The sequence below is a fragment of the Melitaea cinxia genome, chromosome 18 (assembly GCF_905220565.1).
Source record: "Melitaea cinxia chromosome 18, ilMelCinx1.1, whole genome shotgun sequence".
In the NCBI taxonomy this organism is placed as follows: Eukaryota; Metazoa; Arthropoda; class Insecta; order Lepidoptera; family Nymphalidae; genus Melitaea; species Melitaea cinxia.
In genome coordinates, this window is record NC_059411.1 from 9,574,212 (window position 1) to 9,597,563 (window position 23,352).

Consider the following 23,352-nt stretch of genomic DNA (forward strand, 5'->3'; position numbering starts at 1 on the left):
ATACCTCAAGTTATGAGGGGCGAGGATTAAGGGGGTTAATATTATATATGGCAAAACAACATTTGCGGGGTCAGCTATCATAATATTTAATATTAATAAATATTTATATTACATTACATTATATTAATTATTGTGCAAGAGCAATATAACTTACTATTTTTATAAATATTGGCAGGATAACTAAAGTTAAAAAAAAAAATAATTCATAAAATATACCTACTCATGATTTTTATGACATTATTTAAAAAAAAAAAAATTTGCTTCATCCTCAATTAAATAAGAGTTATTCGTTTTTTTGGATTTCTTTTGGTGCCTCTAGTGGCCACCATGCAGGCTTCAAAACTTCAACTGAATAGTTGCCAACCATAAGAACTTTTGCTTCAAGAGCTTCCTTAATTCTTATCAATCCTATGCCATAATTATTTATAACACCCTTTAATTTTCCAAAGTTACTTTTTGGATTATTACTAGCCGATATCACAGAATCCTTCTCTATATCTTCTGATATACTTTGACTAAACTTTACAGGCATAATCCTTTTTCTTACGACACCTGTGTGGTGAATTCTGGCAGTCAGTTCCTGGCCAATATAGCAACCTTTGTGAAAACTGACACCATGGAGATAATCGCAATTTGCCTCTAAAGGAAAGCTGGTACCTGGTGGCAAGTCCTCTGCCCCCTCGCTAACCCCTAGTTTGTATCTTAAATATTTGTATCCATCCTCATTATCTTTAGAGACAATATCTTTTCCAATTATGTCTACAATGTGCGAATCTTTTGTATCCGCTGAAGAGATTATACGATAACCTAAGTCAGCAAGACGAGGATCTTTATAAATGTTTACATTATTTTTGAGTTGAGGTAATGTGTTACTTTCTGGTTGAATTAAAACCCATGTCTTAAAATCTTTATCAACATCTACAATTTCAACTTTTCGCTTCAATTTATAAATTTTAAGATGTTTTTGTAATAAAGTAATTAGTTTTTTGTCGCATTCTATTAGAAATGATTCGTCTGTATCCCATTTATGTATAAGGGTATCGTACAGCACCCTACCTTTGTTATTTAAAAACATTGCGTACATAGATTTAGCACCTTCTTCGAAATGTGTCATATCATTCGTAATGAGCCCTTGGAGGAAGGCTGAAGCATCTTGACCAGCAATCTTAAGTAATGCTCGACTACTTAGAGGATATAAAACTTTTGCCGATGTCTCAGTATTCACATTGCGTAAAAATTGATTTGTAACATAACGGTTGTTTAAAATTTTATTTACCTGTTTAAATATCATTGTCAACACTATATTTTAAAGATTGTGCAAGGAAGACAACGAGAATTAATTAATTTACTCTGACACATGACATTAGGATACTGACATTTTCAAAACATAATAAAGATAGTCCGAGTATGATACAAAGCGCAGATGAATAATATTATGGCCGCGTTCCACATAAGGCCTTCATCAAAACGTGGCGGTAATTTTAAAAAAATAACTGTCAAATTGTGAATGTTATCTCTCATTCGATTCGGCAAAAACGCAACGATCAATTCCCGGGAATCCATGTTGAATTAAGTATAACTCCAATCCATGCGAAATATTCACTGAGTGAATGTGGGGGTTGTGAGTGAATTCTTCGGAAAGCACATCAAGCTGTCGGTCTCGATTATTAATCATAGACATTTGATAGCAATTGTTACTTAAGATAAGGAAATTTTCTCTATCGCAGCCGGACCAGCTGGCAAAGCCTGGTGGATTAAGCTCTAACCATTATCTTATATTGAGAAAAAAGGCACTTGCTCTGGTGTGAGACATTACAGGCCGGAACTTAGAGCGTATTAAATTAGACCTACATACTACAATACTAATAAATAACTACTAAGCACTTAATGAAGATAGAAAGAGAGAGAGAGAGAGAGTTACGTTTCGTAAGTTTTATTTCAGTCGTGTGGTCACACTCGTTTTCTTTTCGAGTTTTCTCTAATTTATTTTAGGAAAATAAAATTCGAATAATGCTTAAACATTTATTTCACTTAATAAACACAAACTTGCTTAACATTTATAAATAATAAAATTAACATTTTATAGAAAGAAAAATATAAGTAAAATTCAAATGCATTATGTAAGTCAGTTTTACTTTTCACGTTGATTTATTAAGCTTAAATTAGAAGCTTAGAATAAATATTTCGAGTAAAACGTTCTATTGAATAACAGAATAAAAGACGGGTATATATTTTTACTTATAGTAAAAACCACTTTGGACAAACCGCCTTGGTTTTGTATTCCTTATTTATTACTTTACAATAATTTGATTTGGTGTCACGGTCATTTCAATATCTTCTCTTCCATTAGCTTGTTTGAAAGGAGTTATTTGAGGGGAAGGCGGTACGGTATCCTGTCCCTGTTCCATGGAAGCAGTAACGAGCTCCGTGGTGACAGTCGGTTCTGATCTAATAGAAGCGGTGTCACGTTTATTTGGAGAAGTATTCAAGGGACGTCTACCTATCGACTTTTTCAAATATGGTGTTATTATCTGAAACCAAAATATATACTGTGAGTACAGTAGTTCTCTTCATTAGTCATATTTTTTCACTTTCTTTTTGGCTTTCTTTCTTAACGTATAACGAATTTTACATATAAATTAGCAAATTCGCAATTTAAGTACTGCGCTAAGTTTTCTTTAAATGATTTGTTCCACTTACATTCGATTAAAACATACACAAAATTGTGCCAAAGATCAGAGAAGACTATAGGACGTAACGCTATATATGTAGTAAGTGTATAGTAACAATAACGTGAAAAACAAAAAAATCAAAACTCGAGGAACAAAATAGGTGCCTGGTGGGGATCCTTGAGGTAGACGCCGGTGCGCCTGACCGCGAAGTCGGGCGCGGCGAGGCAGCGTGCGAGGAACAGCGCGGCGGCGCACGCCCAGCTCGCCCACACGCCGGCGCTGGCCGCGCGCGTGGCGGCCGCACGCCCGCCGAATGACCACGACGCGTTCCACGCGCGCTCCAGGTACGGGCTCGCGGACGAGCAACTACACGTACAGCTTGGATCAGTATCTATACTGGGTGACGGATGACGGGCACTAACACTTGTATTAGTTAGGGGTAGATTAATTATATAGTGGGAGGAATTTACTACGTTTTACGATAACCTACCAGAAAATGAAGTCATGTAGAAATATGTAATATATTGTTTATGGAACTTTATCACGTATAAATTATTATTTAATTTGAGTGATGTAGATAATATATAAAAATATAATTATATTCGTAAAATATATGCATATGTGGGCTTTAAGATAAATTCGCCGAGAAAATAGCGAACTCAGTCTATTTGGGGAAAAGGCAAAGTTATAACCTATTCCTATTTAAAGTGCCAAGTAGGCCTAAGGTTAACGATTATCTTGCTTACATGTAAGCAAAGAAATATAGCTGTAAGCTTTTCTAAAAGAAGTAATGGTATTCTTTTGTTCTTTCAAACGATTTAACCTGGGGTCAGCAGAGCGGCTGAATCCGCCGGAAAAGCCTGGGTCACTTTTCATGGTTACCATTCAGAAAGATTTTTGTTAATATGTGAGACGATCTTCTATGGGACGTTGGCTTATAAATATAACTTGGTTACTTAATATTTATATTTACTTACGTAGTTGCATTAGTGACGTTGTAAAATGCTGAACAGAATGCGTATAGACCTCGGTTTGTACTCATAAAACTGTGACCAGTAAGACCGACCATAACTATGGAAAAAAGCAAGGCCGGTGCCAAGATACGCCACGGTTGTTGCAGACTGAAAAAAATATAAGATGATATAACAAAAACGTAGTTAAGCTTTCCAACGAAGACTTGAAAGTTTTGTCTTTTAAGACAGACCAAAACAATTAGATATCTAAATAAATAAAAAAATACTGTAGTTTTTTGTGTAATTACTCTTTTTTATGGTAATAGTTCTTTAAATTTCAAATAAAATACAATAAAATATTCACCCTGATCTCGAATAGCCGCCACCAGGACACATTGTAAAGAACGTTGCCCAGGCAGCAGCGCAGATCATGGACATTATTGGCATATATTCAGCATACTGGCAGTCATCGTCATAACCAAAGAGGGTTCGAGATGTGTCTAAAACTAGTCGATGAGTTTCATTTACTGCAACAAAATTACATTTGTTATTATTGTAACAGTTATAATTTTTATTTGGTAGATATGATTTATAAGTACCTAGTTAGTTAAGTAAACGAATTGGAAGTGTTTTCCAATTAAAAGAAAAACATTTAACATCTGAATTCAAATTTATTTTTTACTGCAGCTAGTTGATATTTATAGAATTAGCTGCACCACGCGTTTTGACTCGCGTAATTTTCGATCCCACGGGAATGTCAGGATAAAAATTAGCCTATGTGACATTCTAGATCTCCAGGTACCTGGAGACGAACCCAGTTTCATCAAAATCAATATCGTAGTTTTTGCGGTATAGAGTAACAAACATACATCCATCCTCACAAACTTTCGTATTTATGATATAAGTAGGATATTTAGGTACATTTAGTTCATATGTAGAAGTATATGTAATAAATTATGGTATATTAGCGGTTTAAATTATGGTATTTTTATTTTTTTATACATTTTTTACAAGACAACTGTTTTTTTTTAACAAACTAACTAAAAAATAGTAGAACCGGTAGCTGAATTCATTCAAGCGGTTATTCTTTTTTCCAAAATTAGTTTCAGAAACCTTTCAATTTAAACTTACCAGTAATTATATTGACGTCGTTATAAATAGTTCTTGTATCAGTTATGTTTTGTGTTATATTTGTGTCTGTAATGTTTGGTTGATTCACATTTATCTCTTCAATATATTTTGTGCTTTCTTCTTGGACGGAGAAATTTTGAGCTTTATGGTTATCTTCGAGTTTTGTATAGTTTGTATCATTAAGAGTCCCTGTTGTATTCAATGAGCTTATTTCTGGCACATCAGGTAAGTATATAAATCGGAATTCTAGGTCTCGGGGATACAATACGCAATTGTTGTCGACGAGTTGCATAGTATTTTGTAGGAAAACATAATTGAGAATTCCGAAAATTGCGGCAAGTGCATAAATTATTAAATGCCATGCTGAAACAAAGTTTTCATTTCAGTTAACATTGTATAAATGTTTTTATACGTATTCATAACTTTTATTAAACAAAGAAAGAATAACATTTAACATAAGTAATTGCTTCATTTCGGATTTAAGACAAATTTTAAAGCTTGGTCTGATGGAATAATATGCTAAGGCAAAAGATTTTCATAATTGACTAAATTTAATCTACTTATCAATGGTTAGTATTAATGTATGTAGTAGGTATATACAACGCTTTGAGCGCAGTAACGTTTAACACAGAAGTTGCCGCAACAAACCGACCTCATTTGTAAATATATCCCGTCCTATATCTCGTGGCAAATATTTTTAGCTTTTATCATCAGTAAGCCATAAGTTATTAGTCATACTGATTATTTTTCAAGGTTACACGTGCGGTCTATTCGTATACCAGATATATTAGTTCAGATTTTAAGTTATTTAAATAACTTGTAAAAATATCGATATAAAAATATTTAGACAAAACAAATGGATATTATGGATAGGATTTGTTTAACCTTTTAATATACATTTAAATTGTAAATAGTTTTGGTTTTTCAGATTTGGCCACAATATTAACTGAGCGATATTATTGACTTGTGAATAATATCTTATCGGATAGAGGCCTCTGATTAGAAAACCTATACGCTTCAGCCTGTAATATCCCATTACTGGGCATAGGCCTCTTTCCCCATGTAGGAGAAGGATCAAAGCTTAATCCACCACGCTGCTCGGCGGATATATTCCCTACTACGAGTAACGATCGCTATTAGGTGTACATGATAACAACTGAGACCGACAGCTTAACGTGCTCTCTGAGGCACGGTGGGGAGACCCACAAGGACTGCACAAACACCCAGACCACGGCAAACACCTGTATGGCCAATACAAATGTTTGTCGTGTGCGGGGATCGAACCCGCAACCGCCAGCGCAACAGGTTCAATCCATGGCTGTAAGCGTTGCGCCAACGCGAATATTTACATCATTACCAATATTTAAAAAATCTAAAAAAAAAACATATAAATTATTTCTTTTTGGTCGCTATTATCCGACATAATTCTTTGTCATCAAAGATATATTTATTAAAAAATCAGTCCCTAATTGGTTTAAAAAGCAGTGAAAAATGATGTGTTATATTTCAATAATAAGAGTAGAAAGTGAAATCATATAAGTTTAATAAAAATATTTATTTTTACCCTTCCAGACATTAAGGTATCTGGCCGCCCTTTCCTCCAGCTCCCTGTAGTCGTAAAGTAGTATAGTCATTATAACTACTTGTTAATCCATTTTCATTCTGAAACAGTAATATAAAAATAACAATTAATTATAAATATTGCTTAAAAATAAAATAAGTAGGTTATATACCAATATTTTCACTAAGGTAAAACACAACAATAATAAGGACAAACATCCTGTCATGTCAGGAAAATTTATGGCAGCATATAGCGCAGGGGTTCCCAAACTTATTTTATCTACTGCCCACTTTGAAAATAAATTATTTTATAGTGCCCCCATTTTTTCGCCAACTTAAAAAACACTATAACTTCAAATTAAATTAATTATTGCGAGCTATATTAGCGGAGATTAAACATTAATTCTAAACGAGACTTTTACTATAACCCGCAAGAGTTAACTTGAGACCTGAGCGCAGTAGGTATACACAGCCGCAACACCGGCCAATGAAAATGATTATTGAAACGCAACTTTATAGTATTTAGACAGAGCATCTTTTATAAAACAAACATAACCGATTCTAATATAAAAACGAATGTGAAGAGACATCGCTACCATTTTTTTCTGGGTCTCTCTTTCACTTGAAGCCTGCAGAGCCCACAAGGGGGCGTTATCGCCCACTTTGGGAAAGGCTGATATAGCGGCACAGGCGGCTTTGTGTGCACGGTCGATAATGCAGGGCGAGAAGACACCGTTAAACAACATATAAATTTATATTTATATATAGGATTGGACGAGTACATGTTTACGTAAACCTCACAGATGAATTATGCAAATTCCATGGGACTCCGGTATGTGCAGGACAACTCCTAAAAAATACTATTTTTTGTCTAATCCTAACAAAATTAAACCTTTATAATGAAAAAACTTTTTCCGATTTTATCGCGGATTATTAGGTTAGTCAAGTTGTTAGGTTATTAAGACTGTGAGTCCTCCCGTGACCATGGGTGCTGTTAAAGTATCCAAAACGTCGGGAATGTAAAAAAAAACCTAATAAATCGCGATTTAATGTGAAAAAGTTGTTTCATTATAATGAGTGAAATTCACGTAAACATTAGAAAAAAAAATTAAACCTTTACCTTACGTTTTCTTGTCGTATAAAAAAAGTCTTTTGCAAGTATGGTGGAAATGAAAACTGCGAAGAATACTAGTTTTGTGAAGATAATTGGTGCTAAGAGGTCAAAACGATCCTCGAAAATAATATTTATTTCGATTAGTCATGCTATTGGTGTCTAATTAAGGATAAAACTTTTGTTTTATTGTAATGTTCTCATTTCCCACGGGCTTAAGTCGGCTGTTGTTTTATAATTAGTATTAGCTGACAAATGACATTGAAATTAAATTAAAAAAAATAATAAGTAAATTACTTTTTGTTTATTATTAAGTAACATTAAGGTTACAGATGCTAATCTCATTACTTCTGATATTGTTTTGTGAAATAAAGATATTATTATTATTATTATTATTATTATTAACATTATACTCTATTACATATTTTAAAGATTATACATATTTACAATTCACAACTTAAGAACTAATTTACAGACAGTTTTGGTATAAATCATGTCCGCGTGGATATATATTCATATAAACAACGGCAAAATATAAAATATCTACTAGATTCTCAAATATAAGATACAAAAACCAAAAAAGGCTGTGAGGGAATCCATGTATCTAAACTCATCTGAAATTATACGAGTAACTTATTAATGTGTTTATGATGAAAAAATATTTTATTTACGTTAAAATTTCAAAAGAAAATCTTAAACTATAATACTTGCGTACTAAGTTCAAGGAAAAACTTTTTTGGACATTATTTTTAAATCCTTAGGTACAATCTATACTTATATTATAAAGCGGAAAACTTTGTTTGTTTGTTTAAACGCGCTAATCTCGGGAAGTACTGATTCGAATTGAAAAATTATTTTTGTGTTGAATAGTCCATTTAGCGAGGAAGGCTATGGGCCATCACGCTACGACCAATAGGACCTGAGCATTAATGACCAGAGCTCTTCGGGGGATTGGGGTGGGGATGTGGTCGGCACAGCTATTTGGATGCTTCTGGTTTTGCAGGCGTCTATAAGCTACGGTAATCGCTTATCATCAGGTGAGACGTACCTACGCTTGTTTGCCAACCTAGTTGTATTAAATAAAAATCTCGCCAGTAGCTAAAAAAAATTGAGCAATTTAGAGGTTACGTTGTTAAATAATTGTGTTTGCTCACAAACGAAAAAAAAAAACCGACTTCAATCACATCGACGAGAATACAACGTAAGTAAACGAAAACATAGTCCAGTAAAATGCGCATTATCAAAGATTACTCAAAAAAGTCAACATCAGATTTGGTCAAATTTTAATTAAAACAAGAAACGAAGTTCTGAGGTTATATCTATATATATAATACAATCTAATAGAAGTGAGAACCTTCTCCTTTTTTTTTGAAGTGGGTTAAAAAAGACTCGATCGTGTACATTACATTGTACAAGCACAATCCTTTATTTTTGTCGGTAATCGTGTAAACAAAGATGTAGACACTACAATAAGTTCATTGTTTCATGAAAGTCTACTATCCAATAATAGGTTACTTATAGGTTTCATAAGTAATTAAAGAAATTAAAGGCGTATTACTAGTGGATAACAAACACCTATAAATAATGGTCCAATCGATTTATTAGTAGATGCAACAAAGTACATGATCACAAACAAATATTTTCGTCGGCAAAAAATAGCACGTTTATTCAATCGTCATGTATTGTATTGCCAAATGTGAAACTACGAACGAACTACAAAGCTGAATAATAAGTAGCGATTACGTCATGTAGTTGACGAGATTACGAGCCGCTCTGAATACAATTAGATTTGTTGAACCTAAAGTATTACGAAAGGCTTTTCGAAGATTTTTGATCTTTACTAACACCCCCATTTACCGCACCGTAAGGTTTTTTCAGCACCTAGGGGGGGAAGGGGCTCCGTTATGTTGAATCACTAACTGTAAGTTTTTTTTAATTCTTTTCTTTTTTTAGGGACTTTTGTTTACACAGACATATCAGTCCCATATCTGCAAGTTATAATGTTAATAAAATTAAGCCACCGGTGAAAAATTTTAGACTCAATGTGTAATTCTTTTGGGTATTCTTACAAAAGAACTGCATTTTTCTGTAGTCGCATGTCTACATCATCATCATCATTTCAGCCTATTGCAGTCCACTGTTGGACGTAGGCCTCCACAAGTTCGCACCAAAAATGGCGTGAGCTCATGTGTGTTGCCCATAGTCACTACTGGGCAGGCGCTGGGCGGGGAAGTCGTAGGTATATACATAAACAAATTATTTATAAAAGCGAATTAACTGAGGACACCGACCGTGGGTTTTGTAAAGTACAATCACATATATGAAATGAATATTGTAAGTAATGAATGACCTCGTCCTTTCGTTGAATTCGCTAGATGATTACGTCTAATGAAGTCTAAGTCAACATTATATTTACACCAAAAATGAGGTCTTGGTTATAAATTATGGCAATTCGCCAAGCTAATGGTAGATTCGAAAACAAATGCAGTTTTATTTACCAGTGTAATTAATACTCAGATTAACGAATTAATAATATTGTAATAAAAAATAATATTGTAATGAGGAAGAAGGTAAATTTTAATGAGGAATTGAGGTTACAATATTTTTTTACAAAAAAATACATCAAAAGTAAGTACACATACGCGTGTTATAACATAGGTATTTAATAAAGTCACACGCCACAAGTAAGATTTTTAATTATTACTTAAGTTATCAGTAGGTAACGTTAGCGAATTACCTTAACCTTTATGTAGAGCTGATTCTTCGAAGGGTTGTGCTCTTTGATACCTACCTCTATTTGTTTAACAGTTTGTTTAACAGTGAGGTCTGGATTAAACTAGTTTTAAATAACCTAAACAATGATGAGTCATTAATCAAATTAAAGGCAATTTAGTGTGGGTGTGCAGTTTAGCAGTTTAGTTGTTAGTGTTTAGTGGAGTAGTGCACTCCAGCCCGCTGGACCGACAATCTACGTAAGATTGCCGATGGTGGCTGGATGAGGAAAGCAATAATTTTATTAGACTTTCTTCTAGGTATAGATATATAACATATCGTTATATAACATAATTATACAACGATCAAATTATTATTATTTAAAACTCAATCAGGGATATCAACTAAATTTAATTTAATTAGAAGTCAACCAACAGAAAGTAGAATGGAATTTTGAAGTTGAATTCAGAAAGTAGGTAATTATCAACACTACTTCGTCATCTTCATTTTTTTAACCGACTTCAAAAAAAGGAGGTTACTCAATTCGACCGTATATATATATAAGTAAAACAATAACTACTCTAGTATCTACTCATAAGTTGTATTTAGTTTTCTTTCATAATTTGTTTCATTGACTATTAGGTTGTATACTGTTATTATTCTGTTATTGTTTTGACATATCTAATAATATTTTTTGTACTTGTTTGTTGTGTGTGTGTTGTTTGTATTTGTTTTTGTAGCCAGGTTGTTGTAGTATTTACTTGGCACCAACTTCAAAATTATAAAATATTTATTTAACCATTTCTGATTAACTAAATCAAAATATGAATTACTTTGTACTAAGTAAATTTATTTTTCACTTTTTAGTTTCCTTTTTGAAGTCGGTTTTTTTTGTTAAAAATTATTTTATTTTACAATTTTTAGTGATGGGTAGACCTAACAAGGATGCTTTTTCTCTTATGTCGGGGGTTCGGAAACATACACAATACACAAGCACAAACACCCAGATCATGACAAACATCTATATGGCCTATACAAAAGTCTGTCGTGCGCGGGGATTGAACCCACTAACGCCAGCGCAACAGCCGGTGCTGTGACCGCTGCGCTAACGCGTCGACATACTATGAGTAAAGTTCGCTATCAGGTGTACGTAATAACAACCGGGACCGACAGCCTAGCGTGTTCTCCGAGGCTAGGTTGGGAGAACCATAAGGATTAACAACTAGACCGAAAATAAATATTTGTATAAACATAAATATCCACTCCGAGCTGGAATAGAACCCGCGACCGTCGGTGTTTAGGCGCCGCCGACACGGCACATGCGCCATTATATCAAAGCGGTCGTCAAACAGCAAAAGGTAACTGCTGTAAATTGTTGAGAAATTCCCTCGAGTGTTTATGGGCTCCATCATCAAACCTGATCCTGCGACACAGATGATCAGACAGCAGGTAATTGCTATAAATCGTTGAAAAGTTCCCTCGACTATCTTTCGTCTCCATCATCAGACTGTAATGGCACTTGTAACTCATATAGGTGCAAAGTTCTCATCAATAGAAACGAATTAAGTTCAAACAGCAGGTAATTGCTATAAGTCGTTGAAGAGTACCCTCGACTATCTTTCGTCTCCATCATCAGACTGAAATGGCACTTATAACTCATATATATACAAAGTTCTCATCAATAGAAACGAATTAAGTTCAAACAGCAGGTAATTGCTATAAATCGTTAAAGAGTTCCCTCGACTAACTTTTGTCTCCATCATCAGACTGTAATGGCACTTATAACTCATACAGGTGCAAAGTTCTCATCAATAGAAACGAATTAAGTTCAAAAACCAGGTAATTGCTATAAATTGTTGAAGAGTTCCCTCGACTATCTTTCTCCTCCATCATCAGATCGACTCCAGACCTTTATTAAATAGTAGTGCTTTATAGTAATTAATGAAAACATGATTAAATTTACTAGTCACTTTACAATTTTTGAAAGTTTCCCTCGATTTCTCTGGGATCCCATCATCAGATCCTGGTTTCCTTATCATGGTACCAAACTATGAATATCTTCTTTCCAACAAAAAAAGAATTATCAAAATCGGTTGATAAACGAAGAAGTTATCTCCGAACATACATAAAAATATATATATACGGTCGAATTGAGTAACCTCCTCCTTTTTTTGAAGTCGGTTAAAAAATACAAGTTTTAATAATGATTTTAAGACTTAAAACAATATAAAATATCACACGAAAGAATCAATTTCTTAATTGAATACATCAACAAATTAACTAATAACTTGTTTAAAATATCGTAAACCAATTCGTAGTGTAGTATCAAATAAAACGCCGATGTATTTTTAAAGTGTACACAGAGGCCCCTTATAGTTCGAAGACCCGTCTAATACAGATTTATAACCTCCTACCCTCTGTTTATACGGATCAACATCAAATTTATGCTAACAATAAGTAATAAAAAAATAACAAAAGACTCAGTATAATTATTTGTTTATATATTTAATTATTTAAGAAAGAGAGAGTTTAATAAATTAGCAGTTTATTTAAAGATCAACAAATCTTGTTAGCCTTGACGGGCATGTCGAACTGTGGCGAGTATAATAACATCAGAATTATTAAAAACTAACAGTACCCGCGACTTCGTCCGCGTGTAATTAAAAAAAATTGTTCAGTTCGCAAACTTACAAAATAAATAAATTTCTAAAATAAAAATAGCTTAACTTACTCCTTATTACATCAGCTCTCTTCCAGTGGAAGTCCCGTCAAAATCGGTCCAGCCGTTTCAGAGATTACTCGGAACAAACAAACAGACAGACAAAAATTGTAAAAAATATTGTTTTGGTATATGTACCGTGTATAAATCCATATGCATTAAGTAAAAAGCGGTTATTTTAATATTACAAACAGACACTCCAGTTTTATTTATTTGTATAGATTATACTATATTTTATTTAAAAACAAATATTTGACTTACGATAAATTTGTAACTAACTTTCAGCTCGCGGCTTTGCCCGCGTGAATTACAGATGGTACAATAATGGGTACATACACAACCGTAATTGTTTCTTTAACGAAATTTTTTAACATTAGGGCTGAAATAAGAGAAATTTTATATGATAAGTATTAATTATTTTTTATGTTGCACGGTAGGTGGGCCACACAAATTGAGTAGCTTATATACGGAACGAGCGGAACTATTGCTGTTGTTTACGTCAATTAAATTTTTTGGTAAATGGTTTGTTACAAATTTATAACAGAATATGTTATATATATATATATATATATATATATATATATATATGTATATATATATATATATATGTATATATATATATATATATATATATATATATATATATATATATTCAGTAGTATTGTTGGTAACTTTATTCCATTTTGCTTAACATATATGAATTAATAATTATCGCAATTACATAGATAGTATAAAAAATAATTAGCTTCACGTCAACATATACTGACAAAGGTGTTAATTAGTTACATCTGTACGCGACATGATAAGATGCTCATTTTTTTCTCAGATTTGAGTTTAAAAATTTCTCAAACCCTGAACATAATAATAATGTGAAAAACTAACTAAAAAATATTTTAGCAAGATAATAAATATAAAAAAGTATTATGTATGTAGGTATGTATGTATATCTGTATGTATGTATGTATGTATGCAAGTTTGTATCTGTTTATAAATGTATATTTTTGTATGGTATATATATATGAATTATTTGCTCTTCTATGTAATATAACGATTGCCACTAACGTTACCTTATTATTCCTCTCTTTTTTTCTTCTTAATGTGAATTTTACTAATACTCAATCTTGCACACCTACAAACGTCTGCTCTTGTACGTCCTAAGTTTGGCTGGTAGAGAATATTTTTATCATTAAGCCTGCCTTTTGTACAATTCTTTAATGTATTGTGCAATATAGTATTAATAAATAAATAAACGGAAAATTTATAAGTAAGCGTTTTTGTTGTGCTCAGGTTAAGGAGCAGTGGGTGGTAGTATGACTTGTGACTTGTTCAATAAAAACATGTAGTAATTATTATTTTTTGACGGTTGGTTGGTGCAGTAATCACAACAGTCGGGTGATGCACTAACGCGGTCACGTATTCGATTCCCGCACATTTCAAAAAATTGTACCTGTAAGCAGCACAGATGTGGTATAGTCTAGATGTTGGTAATTGTTTTATGTATGTTGCGGGACCTCGGACATATAGAATTGATATAATTGGGTATATGATTTACTTTTTTTGTTGAATATCAAGTGATATCAGGTGAAAGTGTAATTTTGTTTCTGGGTAGTATTCGGCCGAAGCCTCGTTGATAAACCAATTATATACCTTATTTTTCTTCGCAAATAATTAAATACACAATAATTGTGTTTGCTCGCAAACGAAAAAAAAAACCGACTTCTATTACATCGACAAGTAATACAACGTAGATCGACGAAAAAATAGTCAAGCAACTACGCGTTATCAAAGATTACTCAAAAAGTGGTTATCAAATCTCAATAAAATTTATATGTGACCACATAATAAACACCAGCTTTCGATTAAATTAAAAATTATCAAAATCGGTTCACCCAGTAAAAAGTTATTGCGGATTTTCGAGAGTTTTCCTCGATTTATCTGGGATTCCATCACCAGATCCTGGTTTCCTTATCATGGTATCAAACTAGGGATATCCCCTTTCCAACAAAAAAAGAATTATCAAAATCGGTACATTTAGTAGAAAGTTATGCGGTATAATATAACGCAGGTCGACGAAAAAAGCGTCAAGTAAAAACGCATTATTCGATATAACTCGAAAAGTAGTTGTTAGATCTCAAATAAATTTAAATGGGACCAATTGGCACACACCACCTTTCGATTAAAACAAAATGTGTCGAAATCGGTCTACCCGGTCAAAAGTTCTGATGTCCGCCTGCCCAGCGTGGTGACTATGGGCAAAACACATGAGTTCACGTTATTTTTGGCGTAAACGTGTGTGCGTCCAGCAGTGGACTGTATAGGCTGTAATGATGATCTATTGTAGATCACACCCCAAGTATTATTTTTTAAAAATATTCAATGTACAGTTTTGACTTTCCTACCATTTTATTATATGTATAGATGTCACCATTTAAAATGCATACATACAGAGTCAACAGCGCGCTTATAATTCTGCTGGTTTTGTGCAGTGCTTGCAGTGACTTCGGGTGTTCATAGGCTTCGGCATCCGCGTACCAGCAGGCGGACCGTACGCTTGTTTACCACCTTAAGGTATAAAAAAACTGGCATTTTGGATAAAACCTAAATATTGGCATAAGTGACATCATTTTTAGTAACGCAACCGTCAACACTGATAACATTGTAACTGTGTATTTAGTCTTAATCAGCTCGTTGAGCGCAAGCGATAGTCATAATATATAGGTACTTATTCCATATTCATTTATTTGGATTAGCTTTAACGTAAAATACAAACTGGGGAGATAAATGTTTCAAAAAAACAAATTACATAGCTTTGGATAACCAAAACTTTACAAAACCTAAACTTTTTTATCAAAGCTACAAACCTATACTGAGGTATAAACATTTTTTAATTATAGCACATTGAACAAGTCACAAGTCATACTACCACCCACTGCTCCTTAACCTGAGCACAACAAAAACGCTTACTTATAAATTTTCCGTTTATTTATTTATTAATACTATATTGCACAATACATTAAAGAATTGTACAAAAGGCAGGCTTAATGATAAAAATATTCTCTACCAGCCAAACTTAGGACGTACAAGAGCAGACGTTTGTATATATATGTATATATATATATATATATATATATATATATATATATATATATATATATATTCAGTAGTATTGTTGGTAACTTTATTCCATTTTGCTTAACATATATGAATTAATAATTATCGCAATTACATAGATAGTATAAAAAATAATTAGCTTCACGTCAACATATACTGACAAAGGTGTTAATTAGTTACATCTGTACGCGACATGATAAGATGCTCATTTTTTTCTCAGATTTGAGTTTAAAAATTTCTCAAACCCTGAACATAATAATAATGTGAAAAACTAACTAAAAAATATTTTAGCAAGATAATAAATATAAAAAAGTATTATGTATGTAGGTATGTATGTATATCTGTATGTATGTATGTATGTATGCAAGTTTGTATCTGTTTATAAATGTATATTTTTGTATGGTATATATATATGAATTATTTGCTCTTCTATGTAATATAACGATTGCCACTAACGTTACCTTATTATTCCTCTCTTTTTTTCTTCTTAATGTGAATTTTACTAATACTCAATCTTGCACACCTACAAACGTCTGCTCTTGTACGTCCTAAGTTTGGCTGGTAGAGAATATTTTTATCATTAAGCCTGCCTTTTGTACAATTCTTTAATGTATTGTGCAATATAGTATTAATAAATAAATAAACGGAAAATTTATAAGTAAGCGTTTTTGTTGTGCTCAGGTTAAGGAGCAGTGGGTGGTAGTATGACTTGTGACTTGTTCAATGTGCTATAATTAAAAAATGTTTATACCTCAGTATAGGTTTGTAGCTTTGATAAAAAAGTTTAGGTTTTGTAAAGTTTTGGTTATCCAAAGCTATGTAATTTGTTTTTTTGAAACATTTATCTCCCCAGTTTGTATTTTACGTTAAAGCTAATCCAAATAAATGAATATGGAATAAGTACCTATATATTATGACTATCGCTTGCGCTCAACGAGCTGATTAAGACTAAATACACAGTTACAATGTTATCAGTGTTGACGGTTGCGTTACTAAAAATGATGTCACTTATGCCAATATTTAGGTTTTATCCAAAATGCCAGTTTTTTTATACCTTAAGGTGGTAAACAAGCGTACGGTCCGCCTGCTGGTACGCGGATGCCGAAGCCTATGAACACCCGAAGTCACTGCAAGCACTGCACAAAACCAGCAGAATTATAAGCGCGCTGTTGACTCTGTATGTATGCATTTTAAATGGTGACATCTATACATATAATAAAATGGTAGGAAAGTCAAAACTGTACATTGAATATTTTTAAAAAATAATACTTGGGGTGTGATCTACAATAGATCATCATTACAGCCTATACAGTCCACTGCTGGACGCACACACGTTTACGCCAAAAATAACGTGAACTCATGTGTTTTGCCCATAGTCACCACGCTGGGCAGGCGGACATCAGAACTTTTGACCGGGTAGACCGATTTCGACACATTTTGTTTTAATCGAAAGGTGGTGTGTGCCAATTGGTCCCATTTAAATTTATTTGAGATCTAACAACTACTTTTCGAGTTATATCGAATAATGCGTTTTTACTTGACGCTTTTTTCGTCGACCTGCGTTATATTATACCGCATAACTTTCTACTAAATGTACCGATTTTGATAATTCTTTTTTTGTTGGAAAGGGGATATCCCTAGTTTGATACCATGATAAGGAAACCAGGATCTGGTGATGGAATCCCAGATAAATCGAGGAAAACTCTCGAAAATCCGCAATAACTTTTTACTGGGTGAACCGATTTTGATAATTTTTAATTTAATCGAAAGCTGGTGTTTATTATGTGGTCACATATAAATTTTATTGAGATTTGATAACCACTTTTTGAGTAATCTTTGATAACGCGTAGTTGCTTGACTATTTTTTCGTCGATCTACGTTGTATTACTTGTCGATGTAATAGAAGTCGGTTTTTTTTTTCGTTTGCGAGCAAACACAATTATTGTGTATTTAATTATTTGCGAAGAAAAATAAGGTATATAATTGGTTTATCAACGAGGCTTCGGCCGAATACTACCCAGAAACAAAATTACACTTTCACCTGATATCACTTGATATTCAACAAAAAAAGTAAATCATATACCCAATTATATCAATTCTATATGTCCGAGGTCCCGCAACATACATAAAACAATTACCAACATCTAGACTATACCACATCTGTGCTGCTTACAGGTACAATTTTTTGAAATGTGCGGGAATCGAATACGTGACCGCGTTAGTGCATCACCCGACTGTTGTGATTACTGCACCAACCAACCGTCAAAAAATAATAATTACTACGACATAATCTTCTTATATAGCTTACTCGTATAAAATTCTCGTGTCACAATGTTAGTTACCGCATACTGCTCCGAAACGGCTGGACCGATTTTTATGAAATTTTGTGTGCATATCGGGTACCTAGTCCCTAGTACCGTATTTCTAGTACCTAGAAAATTCCTTAATTATGTTAGGGTTCTGGTATGCTGATTATTGTACGAGTATAAACATTAATTTGTAAATCTAATTCGTGTTTTGAAGTAGAAATATGGGTAACCTGAAATAGCAGGATGTAAAGGAAATCCGTTTTAAAAAGAACATTAACTCTTCTTTGTACTTATCGTTAGTCAAGCGTAACTCACGCTTTTACTCCGTGTATACTAACTTAAATATCTTCTATATGTATATGTGTATGTATGAATATTTATAAATATATGTATACGTGTATATTTAAGTATGTGTGTATATGTATGTATCATATATATGTATGGTATGTATATATGTATAGTTTTATATTCTATTGTAATTTATATCTAATCCCTATAACAATTATTTGTACACTTCCTAACCGCTTTTCTATGCCCTGTCCTTATACCCAAAGGTTTTCTGGGAGAAATCAGTCTTTTAGCGATAAGACCGCCTTTGTACATCTTCCTCTAATTGTACTACTTTTGTTTGTATCTTTTAATGGTTTGCAATAAAGAATATTATTATTATTATGTGAATGGATGTCACTCCAATCGCTTAATATACAATAGATACATATATTATAATAAATACTTATATAAATAATATAGTGAATTTACTTATACTTACATATATAAAAATAAGCGGGTAGAGGGATACGCCTCGGCAGGGAGATCAAACGGCCGGGGGTTAGGACTGTAGGCTGAGAAACTGGTGGACAATCCTAACCGAGTCAAGTAACACCGCCTTCTGCATCCTGGCTGCGACCGAACCGTCCCGGATCTCCAGTTGCCTCAGATGGTGAGGAGGCTAACCGGGATCAAACCGTTGGCAGATATTACGATAGGAATGATGTCAGCGGACCCCAGATCCCACATGTCGACAATCTCGTGCGCCAGATCCAGATATTTACGTTTTTTCTCAGTTGCGGCTTCACGAGGTTTTCAATATTATTATTATTATTATTTCATTACGTTTTAAAAAGTGACTAACAATTTTTATAAAAATATATGAATTTAATTAAAAATATATTGGATAAACTGAATCACTTTAGTTGCAAGAGGTCTCCTGTTATGATGTCAGCTTACAAGGTTAGAGAATTATAGAATTGTGGAGGTCAGGTTTGTTTATTGCGTAGTTTTTAGGTGACATATTTTTTGGTACATTTTCAAAATAACAATTTCAATTTGGTACTTACATTTATATGTAAATACACTTAATACATATCCACTTACGTATAATGTAATTTCTTATAATGTAGGTAAGTACTTAAATTTATAAATAGATTAAGACAAAAAATTAAAATAAAAGATAAGTATATACGCATACTGATTTGCTCAATTTTAAATTAAAATTTCTAGAGAATTTTCTATAAGTAGCTAATTTTATTAAAAGATTGTGGGAATGCCGATATACCTACCTATATTAATTTATCAATATATCTTCCAGTTAAAACAACTAAGGTAATTTTTTTAAACAATCGGTATAAAAAAATTACTTAGTTGCTTACAACTTTTTGTTTAATTTTAATACGAAAGTTTAGATTTTGTAATAATATTTATAAATTATATAAACGTGTCCCATTTCAATTTTCACGTGCTTATCAATCAATGTACATCAACATTGTTACTTATCAATTCCATTGGGTAAGTATATAAAAAAAACTGTGCATTTCTAAATTTGATACAAAATTACAAACCTTATTATCAACATCTGATAGCACTATTTAATTTATCGCTGTGTTCTGCAAAGCAAACCATTCACATTTTAATTGATAATAATATTATTTCACAGTGACCGCTTCAACTAATTTAATTGTTTTTAGCTACGTATCGAAGTAGCTGGACGTAGTGCGACGACCGAGAGACTAACTCAAATAGAATTCATTATTCAATTCGCTACATACGACTTTTTTCCTATGAGCATACTCATCATCCTCCACAAGAAAGAGATAACATGAAAATATAATATGTTAGCGTTTTAATATGATATTTTCCTGGTAATAGGTACGATACTATATGTGCGACAGAGACGACTGTATAAATACGACTGCAGCCTGCTGTATATTTGGGTGACGTAACCATGTGATGTCATGGCAACGCCATTTCAAATAGAAACTTGTGCTTACTGGTTACGATATGCAGTTTAAGAAAACTTTTCTGAAAGTTTAATTATTTTATAAAATCTGAAAAATAATCTAAGAATGAATATTTGTACCAACCATCTTCAAAAACATCATAGGCTGATAATTCTTGCTCTACTAAGTATTAAACATAATGGATAATTTAGCCTTCATTCAGTTACTATGCTTATCTATCGATTTTCTTTTATAAGCCCGTCTAACCTACCGTTTCGATCAATGAATCTTAGCGTGTTGGGGAAGCTGTGGTATCAGAGCGTTTGTTCTGCGTGCGCAGTAGGCTTAAGGAATTTTCCATTCTACTTTATTGTCCTGCAAGTGTAAATCTATACAAGTAAAAATATTCCTGTAAAATGAAAGTATAAGAAAGAGAATAAGAAAATATAATACGGAGAACAAATTATGTTCATGATGATTTTCACTACGAGTAAAACAAAATCAAACGACAGCTTTCAAATTCAGGAAGAATTAATACCTTTAGTTTCATTTAATTTACTACTACTTAGACTAGATTCACTGGATTTTTATTGTTTAGAGAATTGGTAAAGGTTTTTTTTTAGTATAACCACTCAAAGGTCTGGTTTTAGAAATCTGGCCTCGACATAATATAGGTTTTCTTTACTCTTACGCTCAATCTTTTTAATGAAGAGGGATGTACAGTAACAAAATAAAAAATTATATGTATGTCTATATTTTATATTAAATATTCAATAAATAATGACAGGTTTTGGACCCAAAAATCAAAATGTAAAAGTAGTGTTTTAGTGTTCTATACACATTTTAAGCGTGTTTAATTGCAAAATATACAGATGTACTTTTTTTTTTGCTTATTGTGAAAAGAAATGGTTAAATCAGGTTTATTATTATTACTAAGTCGTAGGTTATATTATTACTACTTATGTCGGCAAACAAGTACGTAAGTAAGATTACCGTAGCTTATAGACTTACTCTTATTTACTTACTTACTCACCACAAGAACACAACACTGCATGAAAGCAGTATTATTTAGCTATGATATTTTGTAAGGTCGAGACTCGGTCGATTCTTCCCTAGTCAGGCTGCTCCAGATTTGAGCAAGATGTATCCTGCTGTGCCCTACCTCAGCATGTTTAGTAAAAACCAGTAGGTATTAAATAAAAATCTATCAAATCATCAATCAAATAATTATGTTAAGACTAGCTGTGCCCGCGGCTACGCCCGCGTTGAAATCATTGTGTCACAAAGTTTTCAAAGTTACCCCAAAAAGGGAGTTGATTTCTGAAGATACATTATTTGGACACCTTCTTACCATATATAGAGCTTACATTTTAAATTTGAAGTCTCTTACTTTAAAAACATAGAACTTTCACATAAACTTCCAGCCCCCGTTTTACCCCCTTAGGGGTTGAATTTCGTCAAATCCGTTCTTAGCAGATGTCTACGCCCTATAAGGAACCTACTTGCCAAATTTCAAATTTGTAACTGTTATAATTTCTGAGATTTAGTGATGAGTATGTCAACATACCATCCCCCGTTTTAACCCCAAAAGAAAGATGATTTCTAAAGATACGTTATTTGGACACCTTTTCACCATCTATAGTGTTTGCATTTTAAATTTCAAGTCTCTTACTTCAAAAACATAGAACTTTCATATAAATTTCCAGTCCCCGTTTTACCCCCTTAGGGGTGGAGTTTCGTAAAATCCGTTCTTAGCGGATGCTTATGTCTTATAAGGAGCCTACCTGCTAAATTTCAAGTTTGTAAGTGTTATAGTTTCGGAGATTTCGTGATGAGTGAGTGACCTTTCGCTTTTATATATATTATAGATTATAGATTATAGATATCAGTTTTAGTCTTAAGCGCACTTAACATTCTTTAAGTGTAATTCATTTTTTTTATATTAGGTACAGCTGTATACTTTACTTTAGCTGTGTGGCTACGGCAGTACAGAATATAGCCTCTCCCTTTCTTCCCGTGGGTGTCGTAAGAGGCGACTAAGAGATAACTCAGTTCCACTACCATCTTGGAACTTAAAATGCCGACCGATGGCGGGATAACCATTCGACTGCTGGCTTTGAAATACACAGACCGAAGACAGGCAGCAGCGTCCTCGGTGCGACAGAGCCAGTCACTAACCCGCCTGCCCAGCGTGGTGACTATGGGTAAAACACATAAGTTCGCGCCATTTTTAGCGCAAACTTGTGGAGGCTTATGTCCAGCAGTGGACTGCGATAGGCTGAAGTGATAATGATGTATACTTAAATATATGGGTATTTGTTTTACAGATTTCTTTTTTAAATCAAGAGTTACTTTTAAGCTATGGCGATAAAAAAGGGAAAGTTAAGAATCGAAGAAAACTATTAATGATATATTTTAATTTGGGTGAAACTATATATAAACATTTTCATAACATATATATTTAAATACAGATTTATCGTGTAGAAAATAGTTTATTAAATATTTTCTGTTTTTTATTATTCAGTTATTTTTTTATGTTTTCGACCATAAACGCTTTTCCAACTATACCTATCTTTATCTGTATAAACGATAAATCGCATTTACGTAATACTGATTACAACGTATTGTACTTACATTTAATACTTATAAGGCAACAAATGATGAAAAGCTAACATCTAACTGATATACATCATAGCAATCAATTAAAAGAGAAAAAAAAACGTCAATATTTTTACATTTGGATAGGTTTTGAATTTTTTTTTAATTTGGAACTTTTTAAAATGAAATTATGAAAAAAAAAACTATAACTAAGTATTAGGTACCTATCTTAAAGTTATGTATAATAATAACATATATAA

The 23,352-nt window shown here is 32.9% G+C and overlaps 2 protein-coding genes across 2 annotated transcripts; both read right to left on the reverse strand.

The window, feature by feature from the left end:
• Positions 1-250: 250 nt before the first annotated feature.
• On the reverse strand, positions 251-1,291 carry LOC123662528 (putative transferase CAF17 homolog, mitochondrial). The gene has a single exon (XM_045597371.1). The coding sequence runs from the start codon at positions 1,289-1,291 to the stop codon at positions 284-286; it is 1,008 nt and encodes a 335-aa protein (XP_045453327.1). The 3' UTR covers positions 251-283.
• An 838-nt stretch (positions 1,292-2,129) lies between these two features.
• Positions 2,130-20,321, reverse strand: LOC123662530. Its single transcript, XM_045597372.1, has 7 exons — positions 20,117-20,321; positions 6,321-6,418; positions 4,757-5,119; positions 3,990-4,164; positions 3,650-3,793; positions 2,837-3,038; positions 2,130-2,531 (listed from the first exon to the last, which is right to left on the reverse strand). The coding sequence occupies exons 2-7, from the start codon at positions 6,388-6,390 to the stop codon at positions 2,292-2,294; spliced, it is 1,194 nt and encodes a 397-aa protein (XP_045453328.1). The 5' UTR covers positions 6,391-6,418; positions 20,117-20,321; the 3' UTR covers positions 2,130-2,291.
• Positions 20,322-23,352: the final 3,031 nt, after the last annotated feature.